This window comes from Populus alba, chromosome 19, assembly GCF_005239225.2.
Source record: "Populus alba chromosome 19, ASM523922v2, whole genome shotgun sequence".
Taxonomy (NCBI): domain Eukaryota; kingdom Viridiplantae; phylum Streptophyta; class Magnoliopsida; order Malpighiales; family Salicaceae; genus Populus; species Populus alba.
In genome coordinates, this window is record NC_133302.1 from 160,957 (window position 1) to 182,204 (window position 21,248).

Sequence of the window (21,248 nt, forward strand, 5' to 3'; positions counted from 1 at the left end):
ATGATTTTCTATATAATGCTTGAGATGTAAAAGTCATTATATAATCGTAATGATCTATTACATTATAATTTTAAAAATCACATCATCAAACATAAGAATATAAAAAGTCATAATTGTATTATATAGTCCATTATATGTAATTATCAAACGTGTAATTAGTTTACACGGTATTTTAGGACGAAATATCAATTCGTAGGCTACTGACAATTCATTGATTTTAGAAAGTATTCAGCAATCAGGCGGATCAATTATTGGCACAAGGCAATGTCAGGTACTATACTAAAATGGAGAGAGGGACTGCATAAAAGCCAAATCAAGAGATGGTTACAAGCATGTCAGTATATTATCTGGAACATTTACGTACAACCGAAAGAAATGCTGGCATTAATTTCAAAATTAAATCAAATCTAAAAATATTATTGAGATATCAAAATTAAATCAAATCTATTGAGATATCAAATTTTACCTATTACAGACAAACCGGAAGAAATGCTGGAACATTTACGTAAAACCAATGCATCCACAGTCGAGACGGCAATTTTGAATCTCCTTGGTGGATAGACCCGAGAGTTGAGGTACTCCATGTAGTTAGAGTGATTTTCAAAATGGCATTCCAACCTTTCCAACTTCCTCAAGCATCCTATTTCCTTTCCTTCAACTGTTACTGGAGCATATCTTTCCCCACCTATTTTACTACCATCAATAATCTGTTCCTCTAGTATCAAGACTTGTAGGTGAGAGAGTTTAGGTAATATCCCACCGGGAAAATTCTTTTCACCACATCCATTCATTCTTAGATACCTCAGGTTGGATAGACATTCTATGCCATGAGGAATCTTTTCAAGTGGAGTATTAGAGAGAACTAACCTCTTCAGTGCCCTGAGCTTTTTCAATGATGGTACATGACTTAACCTCCGACAATCTTTGAGCAACAATGAAGTGAGGCCCACCAAATCAGAGATAGAATTTGACAAACATTCAATAGATGTTCCAGACAGATTGAGGACCTTGAGCCCATGCATTTGCTCGAAAAATGAATCCGCAATGAATCGCAACCTATGATTGTCACATAGCAATAAGGTTGACAGATTTGGACACCTCACTGAATGGCTGGAACAAATCTCTTGAATTTGGTTGTGCATTAGTGAAACGGTTGTAAGTTTCTCTGTCCACTCCTCTGCATCCGGCAATTCTTCTAATTGTGCACCGGCTTGAACAATGGCTTGACAGTTCTCTTGTAGTATTTGGATGGCCATATCCCTAATCAAGTCATGCATCTTGACAGAATTACCACTAATGACACTTTCTAATAGGCAGACATTTTGAAGTCTATTAAGCATTGTGTGGCCTTTGTGAATTTCTGCCTCTCTACTCTTTTGCCCTTTTACCACTCCCTCATCAATCAAATAATCTATCAGATTCTCTCTAGGGATCACAAAGTCTTCAGGAAATAATCCACAGTACAAGAAACATTGTTGCAGAGCTGAACTTAGGTGGGTGTAACTAAATCTCAATATCTGAAATACCTCCTTTTCCACTTTATCTTGCGTAACTCTTGATTGTCTGAGGTCCTCTAAAGCACTGCTCCATTCGTGGATGTCATCTACCCCCTTCATGGTTCCAGCAATTGTTTTAATTCCTAGTGGCAAACCATCACACTCCCTTGTGATAGATTTTGCAATTTGTTCCACTTCCGAAGGAAGTCGTGTGTCATGTCCAAGTATCTCCATGAACAAAGTCCAAGCCTCTCCATCAGAAAGAGGATTCACTCTGACATTGTTTCGGCAATTCATCTGTCGCCAAACCTCTATTGATCGAGTTGTCATAATCAGCTTGCATCCTTTCAATGTGACGGGAATCCCCACTTCATGTAGCTCAAAAGAGTTCCACAAATCATCTAAAATGAGAATCCATCTTTGTTTCTTCATTAGCTCTTGTGACAATTTGATAGCTCTACGTATTAGATCATCATCTTCGTTTGAAAGATTTAAAGCAAGACATTTAGCAATAAGATTTTGCAATCTATAAATGCTGAAATCTCGAGACACGGTCACCCAGTACATATAATGAGAAATTTTTGCATTTTGTAGAAGCTCATTATGGATATGTTTCAGCATTGTGGTTTTACCAGCTCCCCCCATCCCATAAATGCTAATGGTTGAGACTTCATCATCCATCAACCAAGAACATATCACATTCTTATTCTCTTCAAATGCTCGACCCACTAGCTTTGTAGAGCCAGTAGGTAGAGGAGTTCCTCTGGTAGGCGCTTCAGAAGACCTAGTTCCTGCGCCAGGCTGCGCTACTCCTGCAATCCCATCATCCTTTATTAAGAAAGTTGCATCTCCTGTCAAATTGTCGACTTCATTGTTTTGCCCTTGTGGACTGGTTGAAATGGCATTATGATTCACATTGCCTCCACAAGAGCTTGCGCCTACGCCAGGCTGCACTAATCTATCTGTTGCACCTCTTCTACTATAATTTTCATCAATCGCGTGTCTCCAAGGAGAGACAATTCTGTCAACATGCTGAACAGATCCTTCACCAGTGTTTTCCATGCTATTGTCCATGTCTAAATGCGAACAAAATCTCTCTTCCTCCCCAACTTGTTCCATGCCCTGAACTCCAACTACGTTCTGTGTATCATTCACGATGACATCATTGTTTACTGATGGAGAACAGAGTTGATCATTTGTTGTTTGAGATGGATCTCCTCGAGGCTCATCAGCTTGATTAAATGATGGCCTCTCATGAAAGCTACCTCCCTCCAGAAGCTCCATGTCTTCAGCAGTGATGCTAGCCATCCAATCTTCGAGCGAAAGATCTTCTCGTTGATGTGACATCATCATTTCATTGTTCTGTTGTTGTGCTGAAGCTGAAATTGCATTCGTGACCTCGTTATTGCTTGAGCCTGCTACAGTTTTACGTTTTTTTGCTGGAGGGCCATCAATTGCTGCAAGGGCTGCATCCCGGACATGTTGAGGCACTTGTGCACAATTTTGAGCACCACCACGTTTCCTTCCTGACAAGTGGTGTTTGATCCTCGTAATGGAAGTACGTTCGGCAAAAAATTGCCCACAAAACTTACACCTCATGCGACCATCATCCATCTTTTCAACATATTCCCAAAAAGATCTGTCATCATGATGCAAAACTGGATCATTCTGTCGAAGCATTTTGATCAGTGGCTCTTTAGAAAAGAAAAGAAAAGGATCTGTCAACATGATGCCAAAATGGATCGATCAGGGTCAAAATATTGAATATAAATTAATGGAGGTTACATTAATTGTAAAAGGGAAGGTTGAAACTGAAATAACAAGTTAAAAACAGTAGAGAAATTACAAAGAAAAAACAATGAATTTAAGGATTATAGAAACTGAGAAAGACAAATTTAATTTGTTTTGGCAACTATAGAATATGATCCTAACTCCAAAGTTTCTCAATAAAATTTCTTCAACTTGTTTTGGCACTTAAAAGATCGAAAAAATATTATCATGTGAAGAACAAAGAATAATATACCTGGATTCAGCTATTGATCGATGTTCTTCAAGTGCTGGCTTGCTGAGGCAGTATTCAGAAGAAGAAGAAGAAGAAGAAGCACAGATCAGAGAAGAGTATAGGTTAAGCTAGTTCAATGATGAGGAAAGGAGAATAGTTGTATTGTTTGACAAGAAAGAAGTTGCTAGGAAGGTAGGAAGGAAGACAGCAACAGCTTTACTGATAGTTCATAGTTCCTTTTAATTTAATTTAATTTAATTAATTAATTAATTTCGATTAGTGCTGCATATAATAAAAAACTTCAACAAAAGAAGCCAATTATTGGACTTGGGTTAGGTGTGTTCAAGCTTTGAAAAAGCTCATTAGTACACTGTAACTTGTTTTTAGTCTGTCACTAACAGCTCACCTGTGCAAATCCCTTGTGATCCCTCCAGCACCTATGAGCAATTTTCTTATGAAATTTGGGTTGGTTTATGAGCAAAGTTTTCATCAGAGAGAGCTTAATTCCTGGAGAATATGAATGTCGATTGAGGGTTAAAGCAATAATAATAAAAAAGAGAGTATATATTCTCCATGCATGCATGTTGTTCTGAGACTAGACAATGGAATGAATCTCTGTCAGGTCTAGAAGACAGGGTTAATTTCTAGTAATGTTGTTTGCCCATAATTGGAAGTTGCTTACGATCCCTTTAATAATGAGATATTGTTGTTAATGGCTCAAGCAATATTTTCCCACACATAATTGCAGATCCAAACACTCTTTAATAAGTTTTAAAAAATTAAAAGTTAAATCAAAGGAATTGGGCACCCAAACACAATTAATTAATAACAAATGTTATTTTCAAATTTGCAACTATATATGCACATAAAGTATGTAAAATTCCAAAGCCTTGCTAGCTACATTATTTATCTCATCTCACCTTCCTAGTGTTCTTGAGGTATAATTATAAAATTAAAATTAGTCTGTGAGTTAATTAGAGATTTAACTAAAACTAGATTTAAATTAATCCGGTTTAATCCAATTAAAAATAAAAATTAACTCGTAACCTTATAAAAAATTTATAATATTAAGTTATTAACAAATTATTTATACTTCCATTTTATAAATAATATTTTAATTTTTATAAAAAATTATTATCATCACGTATGAATTAAACAATCATGTCTCCATTTAAATCGTTAATAATTTAGTTCTTTCATCATTTCTATATGTTTTCTTTATTTATTTCTTGAGAAATTAGAAAAATAAAAAATAAATAGAAGATTTGAAATTTAGATGAGATTTTGAGAAGCAATAATGATATTAAATTGAAGATGGTCACCATTGGTCATTGGCCAATCATTGCTTTTATAATCTCTTATATGATAAGGACTAATTAGTTATTTATTATACTATAAGGATTAATTAATAATGTGTACAAACTATAAGGACTATAATATAATTTCTTTAAGCCTCAAACTGTGGGTGCTTTATTTATGTTGTCTCAAATTCGTTACTGCGATCAATACTTTACGCTTTAGGGAGTTTCCTCCACTAACCCGACTGAATCACAACTCAACACTCTGAATCGCAACCGATTCCGATCTCCTCTCAGGCACCGCTCTCTCAGCCCCATTACCACCATGCCTTGCGCTTTCTGGTTCTAATTCTAGTTTTTTGGACTGATCAGGGTTTAATCCGATCCTGGACAGCGATGGTGTTGAGGTTTAATGTAGGAGGGAAAGTAGTGGAGAGAGTGGATTTGATAAGGAAGAAGAAATGGCCATGGAGATTAGATATTTTGCCATTTGCAATTATGTATGCGATTTGGATGGTCACTATTGTGCCGAGCATTGACATTGTTGATGCTTTAATTGTTCTTGGCGGACTCGTTTCGATTCATGTTCTGGCTTTGCTTTTCACTGCCTGGTCTGTTGATTTCAAGTGCTTTGTTCAGTATAGTAAGGTAATATGGCTGTTTGCGTATGTTTGGTTCTGGATTTTGGGGCTTTGGTTAGGGTTTTGTTTTGTGATTTGGGGGTTTTGTGTTTAGGTTAATGATATTTATGCTGCGGATTCATGTAAAGTTACGCCGGCGAAGTTTTCTGGTTCTAAAGAAGTTGTGCCATTGCATATTCGTCAACAAGTAAGGGTTTTTTTTTTATTATTATTTAAGTGGCAATGATTTTTTCTCTCTCTATGTTGGTAGATTGGACTGATAATTGGATGTTCGTTAGTTGATGTAGGATAATAATGGATTCATTTTGCAGATTGTTTTTTCGGGGGAGTGAAAAATGATATCAGCTATAGAATGATAGAAGAATTGTATGCTCATGGTGGTGATGGTATTTGAGCTGCTAGGGAAATGTAGTTTGTTGTAAGTGGATTTGATGAAAGTTGGATGATTTTTGAGGTGGTGAGGATGAAGGTTGGATGAAAGCTAAAAATGGATTCACTTCACTAATTGTTTTTTCAGGGGAGTTAAGGATAGAATTGAATGCAATGCATGTGCTGGTATGGTGGAATATTTTTCATTTAATTTCATATATTTTGAATGGGAACAAATGCTCAAAAGGGCAAAAATCATTTCCTGAAATTTCATGGTGAGGAATTGGGTCATCTGGCTGGAGTTTTTATCGATGGGATCTTGTGATTTTTCTGAACTTTGGTAGTGGAGGGTTGGTCTACATTGATTGGTCGACATAGTGTCTCAAGTTGAATTAAATCAGGACAATGTCCTAATCAAAAAGTTTAAATTAATAAACTTCTGTTAACCTTTTTATGTCATGTTTAAAAATGCCATTATCATCATTTTGCAAATATGCTTGTTTCTAATGTCATATGACTTTTTCAAAAGTATTGCATGATTTAAAAAATGAGCTTTGCACTGGATGGTTGACCTAGATTCGACTGCAAAAGTTACAACTTACATTTGGTAATCCTGTGGAAGTTTGTAGTTGATTTGTTTTACTGCTGGAGTTGCAGGTTATAATGTTTTAGGGCTTTAGAAATTGAAAACCCAAGTCTGAGAGTATATAAATTTAAGAAAAAAGAAACAAAACTACTAACACTAATAGATCCAAGGAATCACTTCAAGAATAAGAACCGGAACATCACACTGGGGTTTTAAGGAATCACTTCTAGAATGAGAACCGAAACATCACACTAGAGTTTTAAGGAATCACACTCCCTGATGAGGAAAGCATCTCACTCTCAAAGTAAAAGGCAGCACATTATTCATAATAATTTGGTCATATTCCATTGAAATACCACAAGCATATTTATATCGGCTTGTGTTATTGCTAACCAGTTGGATTCCTATGTAGTAAAGCATGAGGATTCCTATCTAAGAAACATAAACAAGTCACTTATTTAATGACTAAAACAAGAAATAAAGCAGGAAAATAAATGTCTGACCATACCAGACACGCTGTGCGTTTCAACTTGTGTTGGGCTAAATTTCAATTTTTTTTTTTTTGTTAAAATTGAGTACGGTTTGTACTTTTTGAATCGTTTTGATGTACTGATATCAAAAATGATTTTAAAAAAATAAAAAATATTATTGGCATGTATTTCGGCATGAAAAACTATTTGAAAAACAATTACTACCACACTGCCAAACATGCTTTTAGTTAGCGTGTGGACCCACGCCTATTGATAAAGCTTATTCTGAAAATATAGAATATGCTAACTGTAATTTTTTTAAAATATTTTTTATTTAAAAATATATTAAAATAATATTTTTGATTTTTATTATATATATATATATATATATATATATTATCACATTAAAACAATTCAATAGCAGGTGGCTATTAGAGTCATTGCGATTCGTGAGCAACTTTACAACTTTAGCAAAAGGAAGCTGCAAGCTGTGTTCCAACTTGTTTTTTTATAGTCTGTCACTAACAGCTGACCTGGCCCAGACTAGGAAGGTGCTCTTGTATTGCATTGCTAGTTTTTTGTTATTACTATAAATATATATGATAAAATATTTTTAATTTTTATAAAGAATTATCATCGCATGAATTGAACAATCATTTCTCCATTTAAATCGTTAATAATTTATATCTTTCATCAATTCTATATGTTTTCTTGATTTATTTCTTGAGAAATTGGAAAAAGAATAAAAATTGAAGTGAGAGTTTGAGGGGAAAAAATAATGATATTAAACTGAAGATGGTCACCAATGGTCATTGGCCAATCATTGCTTTATAATCTCTTAAATGATAAGGACTAATTAGTTATTTGTTATACTATAAGGATTTATTAATTAATGTTTACAAACTATAAGGACTATAATATAATTGCATTAAGCCTCATGCTTGTAACAAAATAAGAGTTTAGACAATGGGAATGCTTTTGAGCTCAAAAGAAAAGAATGATAAACAGAGCTCAAAGAAAGAAAAAACAGAGAGAGAGAGATGCATCAAAGGCCAAAACCAATGATTTTAAACGAGAAAAAAGAAAAGCAAGGAGATCAACAAAAATAAATCGAAGGACGAAAGAGAGACAAGCTTGAAACAAACACAAGGGAGGACAAGGATTAAATAATAAAAAACAAGAGCAGGAAAAGAGAAAAAGAAAAGAGAAGAAACTCTGGGGGAGAGAAATCTGAGCTTGAAACTGAGAGGGGCTAATGTGAAAAGACAAGGGAGGACACAGATTGGAAAATGCCCGACAGAGAAATGCGTTGGGAATAAAAAGAGAGCTTGGGTTGGGTCGCTTTCCATGGTTTATCTAGTTCAACATTTTGCCCTTCTTGTTGTGAGATATTACATAGCCGTTGTAACAGGAAAGTTGTGGAGATTTGGGAGGAATACGGGGATAGTATGGGTATTTCGAAGAGATAAGTCCGAGGAACATGGATCTTACGTAAGGGCACAACAAAATGGACATGGAAGAAACGAAAGGTCGGCATGAGGCTTTGGCGATTTTCTTATGTGTGAATATCTGGACTGTATACAGATGTGCAAGTGATTTCCATGTTGAACAAGTGGCAGAGAATTAAACTGATAATATAAATATTACAAAGAATAATAAATTAAAAAACTAAAATATAAATATTACAAGTTTAGTGGAAATGATTTTTTCTTCTCTCTTTGTTAGTAGATTGGACTGACGCCTGAAGATTAGTAGAGCCAATATTGTTTCAGAGACAGAATATGACTTCTTGCAGATTATTAGTAATGCAATAATTACCAGAGATAAAAAGGTAACGTGCAAAGTTTTTCTTGAGAACTATATGAAGTTTATGGTCTATTTTATCAACCAGGTTGATGGGGAGGTTTGGTTTGCCAGTCTAACCATGATTGGGTCTAATCTGATACTCTTAAAATCAAATGGTAGAAGGCCCTGTCTGTTTGCTGGAAAGTAATTTTTTTTTTGAAAAATAAATTTCGGGAAAGTGAATTATTTTTCAATATTTGATAGTGTAATGAAAAATAAGTTGGAAAACACTTTCTAGTGTTTGGTTATGTCATGGAAAATGAACTGGAAAATAACTTATTAATGTTTTATTTTTTTCAAGTTTATTAAAGTAATAAGGAACAAATCTTACAAATTAAAAAGTTGAATGAGAATGAAATTGAAAAAAAAAATAATTTCATAAATTATCTTAAATAAAATAAATAATAATCAAAATAATAGATATTAAATCTAAAAAATAAAAAAATTAAAAGATGAAATTAAAATAATAATAATAATTAACTTTTCATAAATTATTTCAAATAAAATAAGTAACAATGAAAAGAATGAGAACAAAATTTGATAAATAAAAAATTTTAATTAAAAAAAGATAAGGGAAAAGCAAATAACAATTATAAAAATAAGGATCAAATTTAATATAAAAATTAAATTTTAAGGGATGAAATTGAAAAATAAATATTCAAAACAAAATATATATAACAATCAAAAGTTTGAGGATCAAATTTGATATAATCAGCAAATAATGACTTTTCTAAATTTTTCACAATTTCTAGAAAGTGTTTTCTGTTCAAAATAAAAGAAAAACACTTTCCTGAAAACCAAGTCAAATTTTTTCTGTAACTGAAAAGTATTTTTTATTGACTGAAAAATATTTCTTATTAATCAACTTTTCTAATAACAAAAATGCACCAAAAAAAATAATTTAAAACTAGTTTTTTAAAAACCATTTTTCAAGAAATAACCAATCCCTCAATTTCCACGAACCTTTTTTCAATGCCTGGGAGCTCTTTTCCAAGGAAGACTTTGACTGGGAGTCGACTGTACCTTTTGTTTTTACTTTTGATTAAGAAGTTAGGCTTCCCAGTAATATATTTACAGATATTCTGATGCCATGTTTCCATAATATACCTTATCTTTTTCTTTTTCTTTTTATATATCTTACCAAACAAACTTCTTTGTGATATTAAAAAGTTTCAAAAATATTTGTAGATTTTTTTGAATTTATTTGTAGTTCCTTGTATTTTTTTAGATATTTTATTATATAATTAATTTGTGAATTTTTTAAAAAAATATAAATTTAAACTTATTTTATTAGTTTATTCACTGATGTTATAATTAAAAATATCATATGTTTTTTTTTGTTATATAATATTTATCAACATCAAAAATAAAAATAATTAAAAATAAATATTCATTGATAACTATATTCAAAATATTACAAGTAGATCATAATAGCATAAGCTGACTTTGTGAGCAAAACAGGCAGGCAACGTCTAACTTCCCAGTCTGGTGGTCGTATTGTTTTTACGAACTGAATGGTTTCTTGCCTTAAAAATTTGTGTTGCGAAACTGAAAAATTAATGATGTAAGATATTATTTGAAATGGTTTTATGATGTAGTTCTGAAATTATCTTCATGCCTAGTTCAATGGAATCCAGCAAGTGTCAGCGAAACAGAGGATGATAATGAAAGAGTTGGTGCCTCAGAGGATGAAACGAATGACCATGAGAATAAATTCTCCGATACCTGTGAGTTTCTATCGTTGGCTTCTTTCGAAAGTAACAAGTCTGATTTTCAGACATCATCGTTCTCTCCAGATGATTAAGGATTTCTTGCTCTTGAATCAGAAGCAGGCATTGATCACTTTTGCAGCAGATCATAATAAGCCAATTATATGGAGAAATCTCAAATACTTCGAGAATTATCATGGTTTTAGACGAGCTACTAAGGCAAGGCAATGAAAGAAGAGTTAATAAGGATCATATCAGAATAAGTAAGAATAAATGCTTAAATAATCTAGATGAAAGAATTGAATGTGTACACACGCAATGAGAAAAATATTATGCAAGCCAAAGTTGGTAGACAGTAGCAGTAGATTAAGCTAACGACATCATTGTTTGTAGCAGTAGACGGTAGAAACATCAATGAACAATTAGAGAGGTGTACACTAAGTGAATGCCCAAAGTTAACAAAAAACTAATTTTGGCTTAAAGAGATCTATTATAGAAATTGCAATAATTCCCTTTCCTTTACCTTTCCCTAGTCCCAAAGTCTCCTCCTCCATTATAAGGACCATTCCCAAATGAAGCCATTCCATGTTCCCATCTCTGAAATCAGAGCATTCAGATTGAAAATACAAGCACTTGTCAAGTAAGACAGTTGATAACATAGAAATTCATGTCTTAGATTTCTGGAGGGTTACTACTTATATCAATTTCTATACATAAAGCAACTCCTCCATGATATGAGACAAATGAAAAATAAGTTTCAACCTCGATCTCTAATAATGCAAAAAGCGCCACCATGGCCATAAGAATCTTCTTTCAGCAATTGGAAACTAGATTTTCGGATTTTACAGGACAATAGCACCATCCACTTCCTTACTTTGAGAGAAGAAAAACCTATTTAAAACTTTACTCAGAAAACCTTAAATTATAAATTGATGAACTGATTGAACAGTTCTTAGTACCAAAGATTGATTTCGGACCTCTCAGACAAGAGATAAGAATTGCGCAGCTAAAAAATGATCTGTTCAAGGAAATACAAGTAACCTCTGGAGTCAGATGGTACTGCAACATTGAAGAATAAATCGATATCCAAAATCCCAGCAAGGAAAAGCTTGCTGTCAAACACTACAGTTAATTCAAATAAGTAAACAGGGCATATAGAATTGAAAATATCTAAGGCTCCGGTATCGGCAGTTCAGACTTCTACAGGCCCTCAATGCAAACTAGGAATAGGAACTGTATAGTATTTGATACTTGGTTAGGCAAGAAAAGGCCAATGTTCAGTACAAAAGAGTAAAATTGAATTAACCAATAGGGTTTACGTTCATCATTCATGATTTATGTTAAAAAAGTCTCCTACTTTCTAACTCCAATGTACTTTCTCATTTCATTTCAAATTAACTTCCAATAAAATGTCAGTTTCAACACTAAACTTCACTAAAAACAGTTTCGTTAGTCATTTTCTTAGGAAACAGAGAGAGCATAACATAAGAAAGAACACTAAACTGTAGAAAGAAAGAGAAGTTGAAAATACCAAGTTTAGCCCAGACACATTAGAGGAGGAACTGAAACCAGAAGAGCATCCAGCAATCTCCACGATTTTTTCCTTCAATGGGTATTATTTAAAACTCAAAAGAATGAGAAAAGTTTCTCTTTGAGAGAATTTTGATTTGTGGGTTTTGATTTTTGATTTTCGGAGTTTTTTTTTTTTTTTTTTAAGAATAACTATAAATTTAAAAGTACAAAGATGCTTTTAGTAGTGAAGATTAGAGCGTGTTTGGCAGTGTGGTAGCGGTTGCTTTTCAAATAGCTTTTCGTGCCGAAATATATGCCAATGATGTTTTTTCATTTTTTAAAAATTATTTTTGACATCAGCACATCAAAACGATCCAAAAAGTACAAACCGAACTCAATTTTAGCAAAAAAAAAAAAAAATTGAATTTAGGCAAAACACCGTTTGGAACGCAATGCCGAACAGTGTTTAAGAATATAATGGATATATATTTTTTTTAATTCTAAAACAAGATATAGATTTTTTTCATGGAAATAATATTATCTAATTTATTGAATTACATAAATTTTATGAATACAATTCAATTCAAGGTTGCATATCAAGGTTGAATATCAATTTTTGAATTTGATTTTTTTAAAATATTAATTTAAATTTCAAATAAAATTCAATTCATAAAAATTATACAAAAACAAAGAGAGGCTTGATTTGCTAGAATAATTCCTTTGAAATTAATATTCTAAAAATACTCATCTCTTTCTTTCCTCTCATAAACTCTACACGAACACTCTGACAAAGATAAGTGAGAGAAGTAAAGCAAATATGGTGACTAAAACAAAAGAGCCGCAATTGAATAGATTGTAGAGTCAAGTGGTCAATGAAGGAGGAGGGGCATAAGAGCATCCCTGCTTAGTTAGAAAGCTCAAAGTTAGGCGTTCTGTCAACGTTTTAAAGCATGGTTTATGGATCTTGAATGATTCCAAAAAAAGATCCAGTCTTGATCCTAAAGGTGTGTACTGTTACGAAAGCTCAAACTACTAAACTAATTACAGAATCAAAATCCAACCACACAACTACCTTGCTGCCATCTACCTTGCCTCAGACACCACTGTCTCAGATTTACTTTGAGCGATTCCTCTGTTGGGTAGATTATCAAATCCACCGCAGAACTTTTAACGAATATGGAGTAGTGATTGTTATGTACATATCACGAAGAAACAACAGAAGAAACCGGTTTAGCTTTTAACAGGTACGGAGATTTGGCTTTGTTACAATGAAAACAGATTCTTCGCAACAGGAGCTCCCTGGAAAGCTTTATGGAGTATGGTTTAGGTCTTATCGTCTACGTGCAAATTTGAAGCGGTTTCAACATGTGAATAAAGATTCAACGCATCGGATTCCGATTAAAAAACCATGTTCAACGTGAATTAGTACCAGTGAGGGAGCGAGACTGCAGAAGTTATGCTATGGTTGTGCGCAGAAAAAAATTCAAACAGAGGATATCAACGGAGTCCCTGTCATCCAAAATGAGACTATTAATGAAGTCCCTGTTGTTCAACCAGTGGCTGCACACTTTATAACACATGATCCAGCAGAGGAGGAGGTTGCATGGATGAAGAATAGCTTGGTAGGAGTGATAAATGAAGGTGTTAATTATCAATGGAGTTCAATTAACGGGTTTTTGTTCTATGGGTGCATCACATAGAATTTATACAGATGGTCCAATTGATTGATTTGCCTGGACTGAAGCTACTGATTTGCCAATAACTGTTTGGAATGTTTCGAGCAACAACAAGATTATATCAGCATACGGTAGAGCTATAGGTTTTGACAAAATCAATTTGGGGTATAGCAATCTTGGTCATATTGATCTTTTAATTGGAACACGGCTTCACTTTGTGGTTAAATTGGAAAGATTATAAGCTCAAATTGCAGGAATTGGATCCTCTGCATTATCTAGTATCTGAAGCTATTGAGTACAGTATGGCAGCTTTTGATCTGATGAAGCAGGAAGATGAGAGTGAAACAGAGACTAGTACTGCTGACACTTTGATGTTGAAAATGCTGACGAGATAGCAACTAAAAACTGTGCACATTTGGCGTTGATTGTGGATGTGATTAGCTGTTCGCATAACAACAGGGATTTGGAAATCTGTAAAACAGCTGTTTCTGATGTTCCTGTTGAAATTCTGTTCCGGAAATATTGGAGGGAAGATCACCACTACAAGATTTCAGGGGTGTTTGGAATTAAGTTTCAACTACGGAAACTGCTAAACAAAAACAGTATCTAGGAGGTGCCATCAGAATCAAATGTTGAGAGTCACGACACAGCCCATCCCATGAATTAGTGCCTCTTGACAGTCCTCAACTATCAGAAGAACAACGCTCAACATCTCTGCATATATTTCACCCTATGATTTTTACAGAGAAGGAAGAGGAAGGTTAAAGTCTTTTCATCAGCTGACAGTTTAGAAAACGATACGGTAGAAGGGGAAGAGGATGGTTCAAGCTCACTTGAGTCTGGCATCAGACAAGGAAACGCTCGTTTCACTCATCTTAGTGACGTGTCTGTACCATAAAAGAATGGGAAAGATGATGAGGTGCAAGAGATGTTAAATGCTGGGCAGTTTCTGGGATTTATAAGTGCTTAAGATCTGGCGGTTCTAACAGTAGACATTACAAAGCAATTGGATAGGGAGATTGGTGATTAGGCTGTGAATTAATTAATAGTTGTCTTGGTGGATTTTGGTAATGTGGAACAGAGGAAATTTTAAGGTTGAAACTATTGAGTTTATGCAGGGAGTTTGGTTACCAAGAGGTGTATTTTTGTGGGAGGAGATTAGTATTTTACAAGCAGCCTTTGAGGTGGAGATAAACCATGACAGAGTTTTCTCTTCAGAATAAAAAAACTATGAATTAAGGTGTTCTACCCTATAGAATTGTAGAAAAGAGAAAAGAAAGAAAATGGAGAAGGAATAGAAGGTGGAGAGGTTGAATAATGAGTATAGGTATAATTAGTAATAGTTCTATTGCCTTGTAAGTTTAACATGAGTGTTTGGAGGAATTAACTAAATGGTGTGAAATAATGAAGTACAATCACTAACAGGGTATTATGTAGGGTCTTGTGTAGAAGAGGATTCCTTAGAAAATATAAATTTAATTGCTTCTAAAAAAAACAATTTGTTTTTTTGTATTGTTGAAACACAAGTGGTCAGTCATAATTCGTTAGGTATTTAATGGTGCATGTGGAAAAGTATTGGTCAAATGTTAACCTAATTAATGGAATGAAATTGTGAAGGAAAATTTCAAAGTCTAGCAATTAATACGTCATGGAATATTTTAGGGGTATTTGACTAGTTAGAAATAAATTGGTCTTTGAGAATCAATTGCTTTATTGGAATTCAACCCTTGAGTAAATTCTCCATCGTCTTCGTCTATGGCTGAAGACCTTTAAAGCTAACTTTATGCATGGAGGTTTTGACCCTTTCAAAGGTCCATAAAGAATTTTTGAATGGACCCTCATGTAGAACTGTTTTGTTTAGAACACTCTCATTTGTATTCGTTTTTGTTTTGCTTTGTTATTTTTAATTTTCATGCAACCAAGATAATTGTTTTCTTGTTTTTCCAGTTTGCCATCTCCTTAATAATATTTCTTCGATTACAATAAAAAAAAAAAGAGTAATAGTTTTTTAAAGATTAAGGGTGTTTTAAAAATTAATTCTTGGCTTGTTTTTATCTAAGATGATGTGGAACAAGTTGACGAAACGTAACAGTAACAACATCATTTTGAGTGGACGAAATAACAGCAACATGATGAACAGAACTTATGGACAAGTTCACTTTAGCCTGACGGATTGATTGTTAAGCTGTGTCAATTGATTAATATGATCTATAATTCTGCAGAAAGAAAGAAGAAACAGAGAGATAGGAGTAGCAGAGAATACTGAATAATTGTTCTTATTTTGCATTTTTTATATATCACGAGATAGTTGTGTTTATATATCTGTTCAAAACAGACTAACATACTTGTGCTAATTAACTAACTATCCACTATATTAAGATTGTGACAAGTGTCACAATCTGAAGCAATGTACTCTAATATACTCTAACATCCCCCCGCAAGATCAAGTGGTCAGGAACTAAGCGTGAGATTGCAACAATGAGTGTGAAACAGAGGAGCACTCAGCTCTTTTGTAAGGATATCAACAAACTGCTCTTGGGAAGACACAAACTACACCGAGAGTTGTTGACGTGAGACTCTTTCACGGACAAAATAAACATCCACTTCGATATGCTTAGTCTTTTGATGCTGAACAGGATTGAAAGACAAAGCAATGGCAGACAGATTGTCACAAAAGAGAACAGGCACGCCAGGTAACGAAATGTGCAGAAAGGCTAATAATTTTTTTATCCAATCCAACTCAGCTGAGGTGAAGGATAAGACACGATACTCAGCTTTGGTGGAAGATCGAGAAACAATTTGTTGCTTCTTAGAGGACCACGAAATGGGATTGTTACCTAAGAAGACCACCAAACCAGTAGTAGATTTCCTGTCATTAGGATCCCCAGCCCAATCAGCATCACTAAAAGCCTTTAACTGTAACTCGCCTCGAGTATAGGAGAGACCAAACTTAAGAGTGCCTTTTAGGTATCGTAGGATTCATTTAACAACAGTAAAGTGAGACATCATAGGGTGCTGCATAAACTGGCAGACTTGATGGACAGAGAAAGCAATATCCAACCTGGTGAAAGTGAGGTATTGCAGAGCTCCTACAAGACTTCTGTACAGCTGAGGATTGGGATAAGGCTCCCCATCATCTTTGAGGAGTCGATGATAAGGTAGACAAGGAGTATCACAGGATTTAGCCTCACTCATTTCAGATTTAGCTAACAAGTCTTCAACGTATTTGGTTTGGGACAGAAATAAACCAGTAGTAGTGTGAGTAATTTGGATGCCCAAGAAATAATGGAGGGAGCCTAAATCTGTGAGATCAAATTCAGAAGTAAGAGCACCAATGACTTGTTGAATCACACCAGACGCACTCCCAGTGATAATAATATCATCCACGTAGAGAAGTAGCACCACAATCTCATGACCAGCATGTTTGACAAATAACAAAGAATTAGAATAAGTGGTTTCAAAACCCAAAGAAGGAAGGAACTGAGTAAACTTGTCATTCCAAGCACAAGGAGCCTGTTTGAGGCCATACAGGGATTTATGCAGTTTATAGACGAGTTGAGGATGATTGAGATCTTCAAAATCGGGAGGTTGAGACATATAGACTTCCTTTTGGAAAATACCATGCAAAAATGCATTTTTGACATCTAACTGTCATAGAGACCAGTTAAAATGTGCAGCAAGAGCCAAAACTAACCGGACTGTGGTAGGTTTGACTACAGGACTAAATGTCTCCCCATAGTCCAATCCAGGTTCCTGACTAAAGCCCTTAGCAACTAACCTTGCTTTGTGCCTGGCAATAGAACCATCAGAATGTCTCTTGATCTTAAAAATCCACTTACAGCCAACAAGGTTCCTGTTTGCTGGCAATGAAACTAAACTCCAAGTACCTTGAGTATGTAAGGCATCAACTTCTGCTTTCATGGCCTGTAGCCACACAGGAATTTTAAGGGCAGCCTTGTAATTGGGTGGTTCAACCAACTGTATGTCAGGTGCCTTAGGAACGTGGATAATGGCTAAGAGAGCCTTCCGTTTTATAATCCCACTCTTGCTTCGAGTCTGCATCGGATGAAGATTAAGTGGAGGAATGGACAACACCACTTGCAGATTATCAGGAATAAAGCCATGAGAATCTAAATCAGATTGCATACTAATATCAGGTGCCACAGGGAGTAGAGGAGAGGCTGAAAGTGGAGCAGTAATGGACTGTGGACTAACAGAGTCTGTAGATGGGGCAGGGGTATGAGTGGGAGACGGGTGAGAAGGAGATGCTGAGCTAGTGGAGACAATGGAATTTTCAGGATTGACAACAATCACAGGACAAGAAGACAGTGGACTGGATGGTAGTGTGTTGGAAGGTGTAGACACTAAATCTGAGTATGGAAACTGGTGCTCATCAAAGATAACATGCCTAGACACAAACATTCTCATTGTTGGTACATGATAACATAGATAGCCTTTATATTGTGTGGCATATCCAAGAAACACACATTTGGTAGTTTTGGCCTGCAATTTGGTGTTATTATAAGGCTTGAGAAGAGGAAAACAAGCACATCCAAAAATTCGAAGATGTGTAATAATTGGAGAGGATCCAAATAACATCTCAAAGGGTGAGCTATTATGTAGAACAATAGTAGGCATACGATTGATTAGATAAGTGGCTGTTTGACAGGCATAAGACTAGAATTTGGATGGCAATTTAGCGGTTCGTAATAAGGTAATAATGGTTTCAATTATGTGTCTATGTTTCCTCTTTGTGACCCCATTTTGTTCAGGAGTATATGGACAAGAAAGGCAATGGGAAATGCCCTTGTTAAGAAGAAAAATTTTCAATCAATTGCTGCTATACTCACCCCCCGATCAGTTTGAAGAGTTTTAATGGTCGAGGCAAATTGAGTAGAAACAAAGGAATAAAATCAACAAAGGTAGAAAACAAATCAGATTTGTTTATTAAAGGGAAAAGCCAACAATATCTAGTACACTCATCAACAAAGATAATATAGTATCTATAACCATCAACTGAAATAAATGATGCAGGACCCCACAAATCAGTATGAATAGTATCAAATGGAATTACAGATTTATTGACATACTGTGGAAAAGGTAGTTTACTAAACTTTCCTTCAAGACATGGATGACATATGAGAGGTGTAGGTGTTTTGGAGACATGCATGTGAGCTCTATTTAATATCAAGGAAACAATATGATTTGTAGGATGACCTAACCTATGATGCCATAAGGTGGACTGAACAAGGTGGCCAAGATAAGTTGTAGCTTGATAAGAGGTTGCAGGCGAGAAAGAGTGGATAAGGTACAATCCATTATTGCACAACCTTTTGTAAAGGATCCTCCCTATGGCTTTGTCCTGAATCCAAAAACAGCAAGCATCAAATATGAGTTAACAGTTATTATCAAGACAAAGACGATGTACTGATAGCAGATTCTGAGTAATTTGAGGAACACAAAGCACATAATGCAATTTGATTGGAGACATTGATGAATGAAGAGTAGAATGACCAATATGGGATATTGTCAAACCTTCACCATTGGCAGTATGAATGGTTTCAGTTGATGGATATAGGGAGGCCAATGATAGATTCGCCAAATCAGCCGTCATATGATTCATGGCACCGGAATCGGTGAGCCACACTTAAGAAGATCCGGGGGAACAAGATGCTGGAGAGGTAGAGTGAATCACTGTATGCATAGCTTGCATATGAGATTGTTGTACTTCCCGGTTCCATGAGGATGATGCCTGATATGGAGTATATTGCTACATAACTTGCATAGGAGATTGATGTACTTCCTTGTTCTATGACGAGGAAGCTAGATATGGAGGATGCTGTAGAAACTGTGGCTGCAGAGAAAAGGATGATTGTGGAGAATACGAAGCAATTTAATTCGGACCCTTATCATTGTAAAAGCAATACCAAGAGGTATGATTGCTTCTACCACAGATGTTGCATCTGGTTCTCTTAGGAGGAGAAGCTCCACAGAAAGGAGCAGTGTGTCCCTCAGAATTGCATAGCTAACATATTGGAACCATGAGTGTAGAAGGATGTTGAAATTGCGGAGCAGGGGATTGACCAAGGAGTCCAGAATTTGAGTTGGGAAGCACAGGTGCTATGGAGGAAAAACCTGGTCTAGAAGCAAAGAATCAAGAGCCATGAGGAAATTGACCTTTACCTCTGTTCTTGTTACCATTATATGGCTGAAACTGTCTAGTAGGCACTTGAGACTGCCCATGATGTGAAGAGAAACTCCCTTGTGTGTATGTATCACCGGTACTAGCAACCATGGCTGATAGGAACAGAATATTAACTAAAGTGTCAATAATCACTTCCTTTACAAGCAATTGTGAGCGAAAGTCCTTCAATGAGATCACACTTTCTCTTCCCTGTATAACACATCTAAAAGTATTACACTCAGCAAGTAAGCCATTCAAGGCAAGAATCATAATGTCTTCATCCGCAAAATATACCCCAGCAGCAGACAAGTAGTCCCTAGCCTCTTTAATTCGATGGAGATACTGTGAAACTGAATCTAAACCTTTTTTAATGGTTTGCAGATTGGATTTCATCTGAAAAATACTAGTCCTAGACACAATGGAAAATTGTTCCTTTAATCTAATCCACAAATCTTTAGAGCTAGTGCTACCAATTGCACAAGACATAGCAATCGGTGATAATGTGGCAGTAATTAATTGCATAATTGCTCTATCATGCATTTTCCATACTATATAATCATCAAATGGAGAGGAAGAAGAGGTGATACCAGATTCAGCCGAGATTGAACAATGTTGAGGTGGACAAGGGAGCAAACCATCAACATACCCCATAATTCCATTACTTTCAAGTAAAAGTTGCATCTAGAAGTTCCAATTGAGGTAGTTTGAAAGTTTGACATTGACTGATGTAGGAATGGAAGAGATGAGAGCTGTAACTGGAGATTGAAACAACTGGAGTTGCGAAGTAGTCACCATAATGATTTCAAGTTTAATATGTGGATGAGACAATACACCAAACACTTGCTCTGCAAGTTGCAGAGAGAAATACAACTCAAGATGAAGATCACAACGAAGCACTATATATTCCAAATATGAAGAACAATATATATGAGTGCAGAGAAGGATAATTGAAAAATGCGGAAGCAACAAAAGATCAAGAAATTTCAAGCGTGAGCAATAGTGAGCTCTGATACCATGTTAAGCTGTGTCTATTGATTAATATGATCTATAATTATGCAGAAAGAAAGAAGAAAGAGAGATAGGAGTAGCAGAGAATACTGGATAATTGTTCTTATTTTGCATTTTTTATATATCACGAGATAGTTGTGTTTATATATCTGTTCAAAACAGACTAACAGACTTGTGCTAATTAACTAACTATCCACTATATTAAGATTGTGACAAGTGTCACAATCTGAAGCAATGTACTCTAATATACTCTAAAATTGATGAGGATGATTTTCAGGAATTTGTTTTTTAGTTCTTATTATTTCCTAGGAAAATAATTATTTTTGGTAATTTTACTTTTTTATATTTAGTTTAGAAAATCAAATATTGAGATTTTCTTAATATGTTTAGAAGTTTTATTACTTTTTCTTTATTTTTGGATTTTTTAATATTTTTTAGTTGATTTTCTTGGC

The 21,248-nt window shown here is 34.9% G+C and overlaps 2 protein-coding genes across 4 annotated transcripts; one reads left to right on the plus strand and one right to left on the minus strand.

Moving 5' to 3' along the window:
- Positions 1-384: 384 nt before the first annotated feature.
- Positions 385-3,658, minus strand: LOC118050625 (disease resistance protein At4g27190-like). 2 transcript variants are annotated; one of them, XM_073407072.1, is made up of 2 exons: positions 3,520-3,658; positions 385-3,214 (listed from the first exon to the last, which is right to left on the minus strand). In XM_073407072.1, the coding sequence occupies exon 2, from the start codon at positions 3,174-3,176 to the stop codon at positions 456-458; it is 2,721 nt and encodes a 906-aa protein (XP_073263173.1). In that variant the 5' UTR covers positions 3,177-3,214; positions 3,520-3,658; the 3' UTR covers positions 385-455. The 2 variants fall into 2 exon arrangements, with proteins under 2 accessions (XP_073263173.1, XP_034916906.2); XM_035061015.2 differs by having other exon boundaries at positions 385-3,190; positions 3,520-3,638.
- A 1,318-nt stretch (positions 3,659-4,976) lies between these two features.
- On the plus strand, positions 4,977-5,948 carry LOC118050626 (probable manganese-transporting ATPase PDR2). 2 transcript variants are annotated; one of them, XM_035061018.2, is made up of 3 exons: positions 4,977-5,444; positions 5,532-5,624; positions 5,716-5,948. In XM_035061018.2, the coding sequence occupies exons 1-3, from the start codon at positions 5,193-5,195 to the stop codon at positions 5,722-5,724; spliced, it is 354 nt and encodes a 117-aa protein (XP_034916909.1). In that variant the 5' UTR covers positions 4,977-5,192; the 3' UTR covers positions 5,725-5,948. The 2 variants fall into 2 exon arrangements, with proteins under 2 accessions (XP_034916909.1, XP_034916908.1); XM_035061017.2 differs by having other exon boundaries at positions 5,749-5,948.
- The last annotated feature ends 15,300 nt before the right edge of the window (positions 5,949-21,248 follow it).